General features: G+C 40.6%; 3 protein-coding genes across 4 annotated transcripts; 2 read left to right on the plus strand and 1 right to left on the minus strand.

Annotated features, from left to right (window-relative positions):
- The first annotated feature begins 1,969 nt into the window (after window positions 1–1,969).
- LOC116197509 (synaptotagmin-3) lies at window positions 1,970–5,587 on the plus strand. 2 transcript variants are annotated; one of them, XM_031527674.1, is made up of 12 exons: window positions 1,970–2,455; window positions 2,806–2,904; window positions 2,997–3,047; window positions 3,133–3,256; window positions 3,357–3,475; window positions 3,574–3,675; window positions 3,762–3,836; window positions 3,948–4,024; window positions 4,108–4,357; window positions 4,507–4,878; window positions 4,986–5,114; window positions 5,212–5,587. In XM_031527674.1, exons 1-12 carry the CDS (start codon window positions 2,345–2,347, stop codon window positions 5,338–5,340), a joined length of 1,638 nt encoding a protein of 545 aa, XP_031383534.1. In that variant the 5' UTR covers window positions 1,970–2,344; the 3' UTR covers window positions 5,341–5,587. The 2 variants fall into 2 exon arrangements, with proteins under 2 accessions (XP_031383534.1, XP_031383535.1); XM_031527675.1 differs by having other exon boundaries at window positions 2,313–2,455; window positions 2,766–2,904.
- Window positions 5,530–9,168, minus strand: LOC116197508 (BTB/POZ domain-containing protein At5g03250-like). Its single transcript, XM_031527673.1, has 4 exons — window positions 8,477–9,168; window positions 8,015–8,084; window positions 6,512–7,687; window positions 5,530–6,123 (listed from the first exon to the last, which is right to left on the minus strand). Exons 1-4 carry the CDS (start codon window positions 8,533–8,535, stop codon window positions 5,617–5,619), a joined length of 1,812 nt encoding a protein of 603 aa, XP_031383533.1. The 5' UTR covers window positions 8,536–9,168; the 3' UTR covers window positions 5,530–5,616.
- A 701-nt stretch (window positions 9,169–9,869) lies between these two features.
- Window positions 9,870–13,747, plus strand: LOC116197340 (dolichyl-diphosphooligosaccharide--protein glycosyltransferase subunit 1B). The gene is made up of 8 exons (XM_031527456.1): window positions 9,870–10,249; window positions 11,008–11,052; window positions 11,263–11,894; window positions 12,323–12,470; window positions 12,593–12,772; window positions 12,884–12,952; window positions 13,101–13,190; window positions 13,317–13,747. The coding sequence occupies exons 1-8, from the start codon at window positions 9,902–9,904 to the stop codon at window positions 13,437–13,439; spliced, it is 1,635 nt and encodes a 544-aa protein (XP_031383316.1). The 5' UTR covers window positions 9,870–9,901; the 3' UTR covers window positions 13,440–13,747.
- Window positions 13,748–14,158: the final 411 nt, after the last annotated feature.

The raw sequence follows: 14,158 nt of genomic DNA on the forward strand, positions 1-14,158 counted from the left end.
GACTAAGAATTGAACGGACATGTCTATTAAAATTCTTTGTAAAGGATTATAAAACTAACACCCCCCAAAAAAAAGAAGATTAAAGACATATTTGGCAGAGTTTGGGGATCAATAGTATTTCTGCTTCTTTTTTTCTTTTGGTAAAAAAGTATGCTCATTTGCAACTAATCATTCGTGCGCAATGCGCTTAGAGTTCTTGGGGTCCATAGTATCGTAACGTCATCAAACGAGAACTTCCTAACAGAGAAAAGTGGAAAGATAAAGTAACAAAGCCATCAGTCATTTCAGCTCCGAGAGTAGCAAGATGATCTGCACATTTGTTAGCCTCTCTATAGGCATGCTTGGAAAAGATCACGTTAAATTGTTGGTAAATAGTCGTGCAATTATAGATCGGATTCATTAGAGCAACATTAGAGGAGTTGCCCACACCCAGTTGATAACCAACGTTGCATCAAGTTCCACAATGAGCTTCCAGATCTTGCATTCATGGGCTAGCATCAACCCTTGACGTAGAGCACTGATTTTCACACGAATTAATCAATTAAATTGATGAGCCTTACACGTATATATCAAGTGAACCAATTGGGGAAGGACATTGTAACTTATGATGACATTGATAGAAAATCTCAATAAGGGAACAAATCTAATTATTAAATTAAATTATTATTTTAAATAATCATATTTGTTTGTACTTTTTAGAACTAGATTATAATACCTTTCCTCGCTTTCACACAGCAAACGTACGAACCTTCGACCTTGGAACACTTCCCTCCCTCTCATTTCCTCTCCGCTGAGACGGGGGAGGGGCACACTCAATGTTCTATAGATGTAAGATAGCATTTTCAAAATCGTATGAGCTCATCATGCATTTCAAAATTATTACTTTTTAGAGAAAGAAATTTAGCACAATGACCTAATTAGTAATTGTCTAAAATCAAAAGATCTGCGGATTCAGTCTTTACTAGGGAAAATTTTGTATTGCATTTTTTTTTTCTTTTTTGCACTTATTAAGTTACATGAGTCTTCATTATAACGTAAAATAAATTATTTTTTTAAAACCATGACTTATCCTAATTAACGTTCTTCTCGAACGATACGACTAAGCAAAATTAATTTATATTTATTCATATATATTAGCATTTAACGTAAAATAATAATATTTTTTTCAATTTGAAGATTCATTAGTCTCAATTGCCCGAGGCCAACTTCAAAGCAAACTCTCCCACTTTGCCACTTGGATGTTCTATTGTCTATTACGAAAGTTGCTTGGCTGAAGAAAATCACAGTTCCTTAGAATAAATTTTCCCCAAAACATCAAGAAAAAGAAAGAGTGAGAATACAATACGACAGATAATTAAAGTTAGCTTGGAATCTATTATTATAAATCAATAAAAGAGAGAATAAAGTCACGAAAGGGAATTGAATAAAGAAGCGATCCAGCATTTTCCTAGGTAATATATATGCCACAACAATTTTTTTTTTTTCCTTTCGGCATGAAACCTGGCATTCGAAAATTTAATTGGATCTCAATTAATCCAATTGAGAAAGGTCGGTCCACTAAGGTTATAAATTGGATATAATATCCTTGCTTGAGATCAGTGATTTTAGAGAACAATGCCAATATGTTACGTGTGGTGAGATGGAAAAAGTTTTGTGGGAAATCTACATTATTAGTAAGCTTAACACGTTTGATACAAGAATACTGTACACATTCGGAAAGATTTGTAATACCTCTAAATCTCCACCACTGAATTCTTAAAGTCACATCTCAACATTCATAATTTTTTTTTCGATCTCTATCTTATAAAGATTGTAAGATCGAATTTCAGCCGGTGAAGTAAGTACATATATCATGCCCTCATTTTGAACAATTGTATCATAGAATTTTTTAATTTTCCCGATGGCCATCTTGAAGGTGTGGGGGTAATGCAGTAATTTCATGCCAGGGGAAAATTCATAAGACGAAGGGGAGGGACGACCAGGAGACAGACAAGAAGATGACTACGGAGGAAATTCATTTTTATTTCTCTCTTCCGGGGAATCTTGTCGTCACCGTTTGTGGCGGATCCGCGCTGTGAGTACTTCATCGACGTCATCGCCATCCCATTGCATTGCTTCCTCCTCTGCGCACTCTGTGTTCCTCCATTATCACCATTCTCGTCCTCCTCTTAAACCAACCAAGCTCTTCGCCCTCTCTTCTTCCACCAAACTTAAAGGGTGTGTTTGATTTTCGAAGGACTCGCGGAAAGTTCCGAGCTTGGCTGCTGCTCTGCAGTGTCTGCTCCGTTCCTCTTTTCTTGTTTGTCTCCTTGCTCTGCTTCTGCTTCCGGTGTTCATATCAGGAATGGGGTTCGTGAGCACCTTGTTGGGGATTCTCGGGTTCGGGATCGGCGTTTCCGTCGGCCTCTTCATCGGGTTTTACTTGTTTATCTATTCCGAGCCGGAGGATGTCGAGGTGATGATGCCTTCACCGTTAAGCTTAGCAGCTCTTGCTTGCTTCACTGCTTGATCGTTCCTCTGTGTGGGGATTTGACAAGAAGGATTAATTGAAATGTTGTCGATTACAATCTTCGAAATGTGTGCTATTTTGAATATTTGACCACATTGCTCACAGAGGACTTATCTTTGGCCCTTTTTTCTCGGTTGAGTTTCAGTTGGAAGAAATTTTATCTCACGAATGAATTAGACTTGTCTTTCCATCAGATGAAATTTCAAAAACGGTCGAACTTAATCTGATGAAATTGCCCTTTTCCCTTTCTGTGAAGGACTGAAAGTTCTCTCTTTTTCCTGAATTGCCGGTTGCAGGATCCCGTAATTAGGCCGTTTGACCAATTAGATACGACAGCTATCGATGATATTCTGCCAGAGATCCCATTATGGATCAAGAATCCCGACTATGAAAGAGTTGAGTATCGAATCGAAGTCTGTGATAGCTAGCAATGTATCTGTCTACGTGCGAAAATTTATGATCACATATACTTTGCTATATTTGATAGGTAGACTGGTTGAACAAATTTATCTTGGACATGTGGCCATACTTAGATAAGGTGATGCCACAGCACTTTATTTTCCTTTCTCCGTTTTGATTCTTAAGGAAAATTTGGAGATTGATTCCACTCCTGTGAATAATAGGCGATATGTGCCAATATTAGAAGCATTGCACAGCCCATGTTTGATCAGTACATTGGGAAGTTCCACATAGACGCTATCCAGTTCGAGAATTTGAGTCTAGGAACTCTCCCGCCTGTAATACACGGTGAGTAAAAAGGTTTCTCGATTCTATATGAAGTCTATTTACAGGATTGATGTGAATTTGTGCATTGCATATTATAGTTCCAAAATTCTTGATATGGCAGGAATTAAAGTTTTCCAGACTAACGAAAAAGAGTTAGTCATGGAACCGGCAATTAGATGGGCAGGAAACCCAAACATAGTCCTGTCGGTGAAAGTTCTATCTCTTCACATCAGAATCCAGGTCAGGAGTGCATAGCATTAAGATCACTTTCCCCAGAAAAAAAACTTGCTTGATTTCTGTGACGGGAAAATGGCAATTCTAATTCTTCTGCTTCATAGTTGGTGGACTTGCAAGTGTTTGCAGCTCCTCGCGTCACTCTGAAACCCCTTGTGCCTACTTTCCCATGCTTTGCTAATGCCGCGGTGTCTCTGATGGAGAAGGTAAGTAGAAGTATTGCTAGGTACAATGCAAGCTTTCATATTCTATGAAAAAAACTTAGGAAGGCTGTTTTTGTTTTTCTCTGCAGCCGTATGTCGATTTCGGGATGAAAATACTGGGAGCAGATATCATGTCGATCCCTGGCCTTTACAGATATATTCAGGTTCTAACTCTTATCGATCATACAAAAGGATATGGATCTTGATCTCATCTGATGAAAATCCGTCTTCGTCATCTTGTTAAAATAGACCGATTACTCACTCTTAATTTGCAGGAGACCATAAAAAAAAATAATGCGGGTCCATATCTCTGGCCGCGAGCTCACAAAGTACCTATTCTCGATCCTTCAACGTAAGTTTAACCAAGATTTTATAAACATCGTTGAATCACAAAATTTTTGTTTTTCCCATATAACACTAATTTCCATTTTGCAGAGTAGTCACTAAGAAGCCTGTTGGCATATTACATGTGAAGGTTATTCGAGCAATGAAGCTCTTGAAAATGGATTTGTTGGGAGCATCCGACCCATATGTGAAGCTAAGCCTGACAGGCGAGAGACTTCCTGCAAAGAAAACCAATGTCAAGAGGAACAACTTGAATCCTGAGTGGAATGAGAATTTCAAGTTCATCGTGAAGGACCCATCAACTCAGACTCTGAAGCTACAAGTCTATGACTGGGACAAGGTATACAGTTTAACTAGAGACTAGATATCAAGAGGGAGGAAGGGGGGAGGGGAGAGAGTATGTAGACCTCGGATGGCATGTCAGAATTTTTATTATTTTGAGACCAAGTTATAGTATTTAACTCGATTTTTTTGACATCTTATTGGCAGGTCGGGGGGCATGACAAGTTAGGAATGCAGCTGGTTCCTCTGGACTCGCTGAGACCCTATGAGAAGAAGGAACTCAAGCTCAATCTAAAAAATGGATCGGATGTTGACGATCACCATAAGAAGCAGAGAGGGCACTTGGTGGTGGAGCTGACCGTTGTCCCATTCAAGGAAGAAAGTGCGAGTTTTAAGGGGTCTTTCAGTGAATACAAGAGATACGAGAGTGGGATTGATCAGCCGCCCGATGAAGATGGGGCCTTCGAAGGGGCTGGTCTCCTCTCTGTGATGGTCATAGGAGCCGAGGATGTGGAGGGGGAGAGGCACAACAACCCCTATGCCATAGTTGTTTACCGGGGAGACAAGAAGAAAACGAGGGTAACATCATGCTCCATTTTTATTCCAGAAAGCCACAAAAGGATATTCCTTGGCAATGAGCGATATTGGCTTTGAAGAATATGCTGATGGTCTGTTCATTTAAGCAGATGATACGGAAAACCAGGCGTCCATTCTGGAACGAGGAGTTCCAATTCATGCTCGACGAGCCTCCTCTGAAGGAGAAGATCCACATTGAGGTCATGAGCAAGCGATCGGGCATCAGCTTTCGGTCAAAGGTGGGATTTGTTCATCTTTTTTTCATTTAATGGATATCCTGTTTCTTTCTTCTATAGCCTACGAAATTCTGACTTTGGTTTCTTGTGGATGCCGTAGGAATCTCTGGGACATGTCCAAATTAATCTTAGCGATGTTGTTCACAATGGAAGGATCAATGAGAAATACCATTTGATCAATTCAAAGAATGGAGTAATTCATGTTGAAATTCGGTGGGAGACAGTTTGATAGAGATACTACAGTGTGCCGAGGATTTCAGATGTTTTCTGAATTTCCGATGTCCCTTGATCAGAATTGGAGCGTAAAGTCATTTGGGGATGACTACAGATTCGGAACTAGAGGAATATAGCAGAAGAGATTATTCATCCATATGTTTATACATATTGCAGTTTACAATGTACATTCAGACAGCCGATATCGAACCAAAAGGAAAAATGAAATTCATTACCTGGCAAATTTAGCAGGAAAATAAAAAGACTCCCGGAAAAGCTGGTCAAGAAAAATCTAATCTTCCAATTTACCATTTTGATGATTCTGTTTTCCATCCTCTGTTGGAGCAGCGGATACTTTTGGGTTTGATGGCTTCGATGGTTTCGGTTCTTTGGGCCTTGCCTGTTTCGGGTCCCGTGGCTTCTGCCTGAACCCGAACCTCCTGAAGAAAAGGTTCCAGCTCCCTTTAGCTTTTGCCAGCTTCTGCAGATCCTGCTTCATGCTCAGGCACTCCTTCTCGAGCTCGGAGACCCGTTCTCTCACCTCTTCAATTCTGTCAGTCCTTGTAATCCCGAGATTGCCACCAGGGTTCTGGGAGTTCTCCATGTTGTCCGAGACAAAGAACCAGCCGGCGATGGAGGTTCGGAGGCGGAGCTGCTCGAAGAACAAAACTTGCACAATTACCCGGAGAGGTAATCTCTCGTTCTGGGCCGCATGTGTGCTCGCTTCTAGCGAAAGCTTCTGGCAGTTCATGAGCCTGCAGATTTGTTCCCTCTCGGAGTCTATAAGCCAAGGATGTGCCTGATATTCTGCGAAAAATTAGTCCCTATTGTCGTCCAGTAGTATTTCTCGTGTTTCAAACTGAAATGAGAAATGAATGTTTACAAAGAAATCATCCTGTTTTCTTGGTCTTCAAGTAAGATCAGATGATTGCTCAATATATATATATATATATTGTAAATTTCTCTTCATGTTTTTTCCAATTGAAACCAAAAAAAAAAAAGAAATAAAAATGTACCAAAAGTTTGCTTATGCAAAGTTGTTTTGTTTTACAGTGTTTTATGAAACAGTTGGAATGTGAAAGAGAATGGGAACTTGCGAAGAAATCATCGGGTTTTCTTGATATCCAAGCAATTGCCGAAACAGAAATGTAATGTGGAAGCTTTACGAAACATAGCTGATCAATCACCTTGAGATAAATATCAATTGCGCGATAAACCCCATCGTCCAACGGCCTGGCATAGTCCGGGATAACCACTGCAAGGGACTGGAACTTAGCAATCTTTAAGTTAACATCGGGCGCCACCTCAGCCAGGTAGCTATCAATGAGATTCGCCACCATTGTCATTGGAGTCAGGGAGTCTGAGCCTTCAACAAGTTGACCCTCATCGCAGTTTGAGGAAGGTGGAAGAGGATTCTCTTCACCCTCTGATGCCATGAAATGATCGAGCATCCTCTGAACACAGTCGATATCATATAGAGTTTCCGATGAATATCCCATGTTCGGTATCAGAAGGTCCTCAAGAAGAGCCCGGTCTAACTGGGCCCCGATGAGCTTCTCCAAGTTTTCCCGACAAACTTCACTTGCATGTAACATCATCGAAGTCCTCAGAAGGTTGAGGAGGAATTTGGTTAGGGTGACACCCCTCTCCCGGGGAAGCAAGTCTACTATCTCTTCAAGAAGGTTCCTCCGATCTTCGTCCGATGACACGGGACCGTCTGATGATCGATTGCTCGGTTGCCGACCAGCTAAGGGAAGATGCTTGTTTGCATAATGCATGATCGACCCCGAGATCTTCTCTGGTTTCACCCCACGGGTCCCAACTTCTAGGATTAATCTCCGGTAGAGAGGTAGGTTAAGGGATGAGACATCTTCATACCACCAGTTATCAGTCATAGTATCAGGCTTCAATTCCGTGGTTATCCCATTCCAGAAGGGGCCTGACGTGGGTTCACCAAACAGAGCCGGGTCAGTACAAGAAGCCTTGGATGCCAAGGAAGCGATGCATCTTGAGACAATGTGGAGCTCCTCTGCCTGCAATAAGACCTCCTCGCAGGCCTCAAGAACCCGAAGTGAGTCGGCCCAGTTGGAGAGTACCTCATCAAGAAAGTGTTCTGTTTGAGAGATGAGGTTTGACTCGATGTAATCTTCGGTCATTTGAAGATACTCTGCTGCGCATCGTAGGCTTACGACGTTCAATGCAGTGAGCTCAATTTGGACCTCGTAGCAGAATTTGGCTGCGAGTAGGAAAGTTTTGGCCCCACCTGGGATGTCATCGAGACGAATCCTGCCCTTCTTCTCGTCTTCTTTCGAGTGCTCTTCAATGAGGTGTTCTAGCAGTCCGCTTCGTGATAGCAGCGGAAACTGATTTCAAACATCAGAAATGAAAATTACAGATTGTTAGACTTGAAAACAAGAGAGCACATTCGACAAAAAACGTAATTTCTGACCGTGGGCAGAGCAGCAGACAATGAGAGGCAGAAGAATAACTTCGTAGCATCATCTCACATGATGTATGGATCGTCAAGAAAATATTCCCATATCAATTTTTTCGTGCTTCAAACTTATAAGTAAGATCGTGTTTCTTGCAATACACGAATATTAAGCAATAACTCGATGTTTGCGTATTAGGAAAGAAAGGGGACATTCCAAGGACTGTACTTCCAGTGAAGGAAGAGAAAAGCTGCATACCTTGTGTAGATGGAAGGACGTGTCACCGACATCGATGATTATATCACTCGGAAGCCCTTTCGAGCAGAACCTGCAAAAATATTCGCGATTGTTTAGCTTCAGCAAAAAGAAAAACACCACAAGCTCTACAAATTCACAGATACTGCAATGCTGTCTTGCCATCGTCAAAACCCAGAGAGTAAATCCTAAGCATCACAAACTCGTGCATGAAATTACTGACTGTTCGATACTTATAATGTCTTTCTGCAATTAAATTGTAGGCTAAGGGCAATGCCGGTTGTCATTCTCAGGGATCAGGGCCAGCAGACAGATCAATGCGGAGAGCCCACATTGTTGTCTTGATCAATCCATCCGTGCCATACTAAGATTCAAGAACAACTGAAATAGGCCAAAGAAGGAAACACTTTTTTTTTTTTTATGGGAAAAGAATTAGGGAAAGAAGGCAGGGAATGAGGAGGAGACCAGGTGAGGCCGTCGAGGAAGAAGACTTCAGATTTGGACCCCAACTTCATGGACGCCATGAACGAATAGATTCAACCTCAGAAGCTAGCTCTCATTCATTAATCATAATGGGATTGAGCAATGTCATGATGTGCTTTCTTCTAACAGTTTGAACAGAACCTCACAGGGGGCAATGAATTGATGATGTGATGATGAGAATGATGAGAAGTGCAATCACTGGCAAAAACAAATTTTTTTTTTCTTTTTTTGTGGAGAATTATTCTGAGCTTTTTTTGGGGTTTAAAGGGAAGGATGGTCCCGGGTCCAAAGGGGGGGAAGAAGGAAGATCTTGGAGAAAAATCAGTTCTGCTGTTACACGAAAAGTCAGTCTCTTCCTTCTCTCTCTCTCTGTCCATTCTTTACTCTTGTGATCTATAATATAATTCCAAGGTTATACAAAACTAACAAAGAGCAGCCCCATTGATCGGAAAAACGAATCTGAAATCTCTTTATTACTAAGCGGTGTATTGTGTCATTGCATTACGCCATATTTCTCTCTCTCTTTTCTTTTCTTTTTTCTTTTTTCTTTTTTTCCTTTTTTACAGGAAAACAATCCATGTATCTTATTGAACACAATGCAGCTGAATGTCAATCTTGAAGCTAAGAATAGAAATTTGAAACTCTTGTGGGATGTATTTGTATATCATAATTGGAAGGGGGGAAAACTTTTGAGTTTTCCTAGCAATAAAGAATGCAAATGCTGAAATTGTCAGCCATATTATTCATGAGCTTTTAATTTGATTATTGATGGTCATATATGTAGTTGGTTGGCTTTGGGTCTACCATTTGGACCCATTTCCTTTCTAGTTGTTTTGTTCCTTTGGATGAGTGGCTTATCCTATGTAAATATGTTGCTCTTTTTTTTTTTTTCGGTGGTAGTAAATATGTTGTTTTTGGTTAATTTCAATATTATTCCACTTATCCGAAAATAAACCTCACTTGTTCTGGACCCTTATATATGCTAGAAGATCCCCCTTGCTAAGTGAAAAGGCGATCACCATAATGCAGACGGCCAAAGGCCAATGTACGTACTCCCGTGCATGTCATGATGTGACGGATTTGAACATTTGATTGTTCGGATGACATTCGAGGCTTTATGCGGACCAATTTAATGGTTTATATCGTTTTGTCAATAAAAAATTTGTTAGTACAATTATATCTTGGCAGTAACGTGAACTTTAACTAATGAAAAAAATTGACATAGATACTCGTCATGAGGTTACCTTGTGCCCCTTTATTGATCATGATGACTTTTATTTTATTACACTAAATCCATGAGCCATTTCTATAACTGGAAAAAGAGAGAGAGAGAGAGAGAGAGAAAAATCGAGTCGGATAATTCAAATTAAAAATAATGGAAGTCTACAGTGCTCGGGCTAACCCAAAATGGGCCAATCAAGGGATTCGGCCCAAATTGAACAACAGCCCTATCATTTTTGGATTGGGCCTCTAAAAGGGCCCAGGCCCAGTTTCCCATTACGCTTCCCCCTCTCTCTCCCCGTCTTCCACCCTCCCTGCCCTTCCAACTCCAAGCTCTGTAAAAAGTCTTCGTCAGTCAACGCTCGACCAACAGAGGAGCAGAGCAGAGCAGAACACAAGGCAGCAGGCGCTGAGAGCTCCCCGCCGATCATGAGGCTGCTCCGACTATCCCTCGTTCTCTCCTCTCTTGCGCTTCTCAGCTTCCTGCCCGCATCCTCCTCTCAGGACCTCCAAATCGTCAATGCGGAACGCAGGGTAAAGCTCTTTCGTCCTTCTGTTCATTTCTGCCGAAAGACGATCGGGGGTGATGAATTCGGGATGGGTTCCTCTGATCTCAACGCCTATGTGGTTGTTTTGTCTGAATGCTGAAGATTTTATATATATATATATATATATATAAAAGCTGTGAAATTTAACGCTGTTGCATCTTTCACAGACCCAAAAATCATTTGAAGTAATTTTACTGAATTTGTTGGGTCGTCAATCAGAAGCATCATCGTTGCTTCTCTTGTCGGAGCTCATAAATTTTGACCGAGAGTACGTTAAATTTGGATCGACAAAAAAAATATCGGAATTCTGTATGAAGGTGTTGATATATACATAGAAAAATTGGGTTTTGGGATCTGAGAATTTTTGCATTTCAGGGTCTGATCGAATGACTGAAGCTTCAGTTTATCGGTTCAATGCAATACCAATAACATCAGTGACTTGCATAGGAACTGGGACTCATGTTTATGGCTTCTTTTCATCCCTCCCATGTCCGTTATAGAATTTATCACAGAAAGAACTTGAAGAAAAAGACTAGTTTCTATCAGGTTTTGCTATCCTTTTGCTATAGATATGAGGCGGTGCTTAATGGAAGAATGGATTGATAGAATTGCCTTTCCAGTTGAAGTTTCTCACCGAATATCAACTAAGGATTGATCTTTCAGGACATTACCATGACGGCTGTTGTAATTCGACTCTTATTTTAAGTATTGCTGAACGAGAGGTTCTTTTTGGTCTTGGTGCAGATCGACTTGTCTTCACATATCATCAAGGTGTTCTTGACATTGAAGGTAACACATTTTCCTTTTGTTGATTTGATATACTCATTCCCCATCACTAAATTCATTAATTTTCCTGCTCTCGTAAAACAATGATGATCTGGTGAATGAAGTGGAATGTGTGAATTTTTCTTTCACTCTTCTTCGAAAATACCATTTTACCGCATAAGCATCTCCACTCATATTCATATGTATGCTTTATCACACTCTATCCTTATTCAGGTTGAGAATACGGGGACATCTCCTGCATCAGAAGTTTTGCTTGCTTTCCCTCCAACACAGGCCGATCATCTTGCTCTCCTCAAAGCACAAGCAGTGATTGGAAAACGGAAGAAGAAAACCTATCTTCCCTTAGATGTAAACCCAGCAGAACTACCTGATGGACCCAATGGAACCAAGTATTTTTCCATATCGTTGCATAATAAATTAGGTGCTGGTGAAGTTGCCACGCTTGAAATACTCTACATGTTAACCCATTCATTGGACCCCTTCCCAGTGGAGATAAGCCAGTCTGAATCTCAGCTGGTCTATTATCGTGATAGCGCGGTAATACTATCACCTTATCATATTAAACAGCAGACTACGTTTATTAAGACACCAAGCTCTAAGATAGAATCGTTCTCCATGGTGGAACCCACAAACCGAGCTGGTGCTGAACTGAGGTATGGGCCGTATGAGAATCGTTCCCCATACTCGTATTCTCCGATCATTGTGCACTTTGAGAACAATAATCCATTTGCCGTCGTTGAGGAGCTTGTACGGGAAGTAGAAATATCTCACTGGGGGAGCATTCAGGTCACAGAGCAATACAAGTTGGCCCATGCTGGTGCTCGACACAAAGGCGTGTTTTCGAGGCAAGTTCTGCTGCTTATGCTAGTCTCTGCATGGTATTACTTTTCCGTGTGTAGAAACTTTCCACATTTTCAATTTATGTTTCCTTAGTAATTATTAAGTGATACTTTCTTTACAGAAATGGTGTTTAAGAAAGAGGGACATGTCAATATAGAATACCTGGAACGTCCAAATATGTATATTTGGTCAGTAATTATAGTGATAAAATGTTTCTCACTGGGGAAAAGTAGGTTTAATTTCTTGCTTCTAATTGTATGTAATTGAGAAGTGCTTCTAATCATGCATGCAGTCTGGTGGGAATCTTCATCTGAGATCGCTGCATGGTAGTCCTTGGAAGCTAACATGTTAAAATTCTAGAGCTGGCACTTTGTTTTCTTGTTTCAAGTTAGACTATTGTTGCTTAGATTTCTTATCGATCGGGTTCTGGCAGAGTTGAATACCAATCCAGACCGGGCTCTAGTGGTACTTCTTCATTTAAGCATCTCTTAGCCCGACTTCCGCCTAGAGTACACTCCATGTATTACCGAGATGAAATTGGCAATATCTCGTCTTCTCATTTGCGCTTGGATTCTAAGAAGGTACCTACTTTGCATCATTGACCTTTTTCCAGATGAATCAATGCAGTATATATTTTCCTTGGTCGAACTCCTACATTTTTTTAACATTTTTTTTACTTCTTTTCTAAACCTTTTTTTCTCAGTCTGAGCTAGAAATTGAACCACGGTATCCTCTCTTTGGAGGGTGGAAAGCAACCTTTGTTATCGGGTACGGACTTCTGCTGGAAGACTTCCTTTTCGAGTCACCTGATGGGAGGCGGTATCTCAACTTCACTTTTGGCTGCCCTCTTGTTGAGACGGTTGTTGACAAGCTAACAATTAAAGTAGGTTTATTTTCTTACTTATACAATATGGGCCTTTTGGATTTAGTTGTTATGCATCAGTGCTCCACTGATTGTTCATGAGGTTTTGCTTTATTGGATTCGTTATCTCAGGTTGTACTGCCTGAAGGATCACTAGACCCATCAGTTGTTGTTCCTTTTCCCGTGAATCAATATCTCGAGGTACAATCTCTCATAGTATGTATGCTCAATGAAACAATACTTTGACAATATTCTTTCGGCTAAATTTGGCAAGTTCGTATATATTATTAAATCGAAATGAACAATATACGTTCTTAATGGATACTTGTCATTGTTTGAACGATTGCAGAAGAAGTATTCATACCTTGACGTTGTTGGAAGGACAGTGGTGGTTGTGGAAAAGGAAAATGTTGTTCCCGAGCAGAGCTCTCCCTTCCAGGTAACTGCCCAGTTTCCAAACCGGTTCAGTTCCTATGGTCATCCACTTTCCTTTTCTCCCTTGTGGTGGAAGTTAAAGGGAAACTTACAATTCATATGTTTATTTTTTGGGTGACTGTTTTTGTAGGTTTACTATCATTTCAGCCCGATCTTCATGCTTGCCGAGCCAATGATGCTGACGTCAGTATTCTTCTTGCTGTTTGTGACATGTGTCGCCTACCTGCACATTGACCTCTCCATACGCAAGTGATCTCCGTTGTGGGACATCTGGAGGTAAGACTAGGTGGATCAGTAGGCACAGATATATATAAAGCTCAAAGCTTCGTGTGTAAGTCGCTTCGGCAGAGTTGCAAAATTCTGCAAATCTCTCAATGCCGGAGTAGGACATTATGAGCAGAATAGGGGGACAATTTTGTTTCGGTACCTAAAATTCTCATATTAATCTTTTGCTGAGATTCTAGGATGTAACCCAAAATTCCATCTTGCTTCCGTCCTTGTACACGCAGAGTTATGTATGTTTGACATAAGAATTCAGAAGAAAAAGCATTCCCTTTATTACTTGCTCTTGGGGAAAAAGTAGATTCCAAAGCTTTGCTGTGAAGGAGGGTAATTGGTCGTGTTTCCATAGATTTTGCCTATCGAAATGCACGAGAACACCGAGTTTCACAAGGTTTATTCTGAGCTCTCCAACGAGTTTCACAAAGGTTTAACCACAATATTTTCTCGTCGAAGTTAAGTGTTGAGTTTCCTTCTTCGTCCTGCAGGCTATAACTTTTACCATTTCGGCCCTCGCTCAGAATATATCTTTGACCAAACGAAGTGTTCTATTTCCCAACTTGCTCCCTTGAAATTGATTAATTTGTTGATTAAAATAAAATTTGACTATATTTTGAATTTGTTTAATGCAACATTTGGCCCATTACTTTTACTTGACTTAAAATAGGTCCGGGGAATCCCCTTTTTTTTTTA

The sequence above is a fragment of the Punica granatum genome, chromosome 2 (assembly GCF_007655135.1).
Source record: "Punica granatum isolate Tunisia-2019 chromosome 2, ASM765513v2, whole genome shotgun sequence".
NCBI lineage: Eukaryota > Viridiplantae > Streptophyta > Magnoliopsida > Myrtales > Lythraceae > Punica > Punica granatum.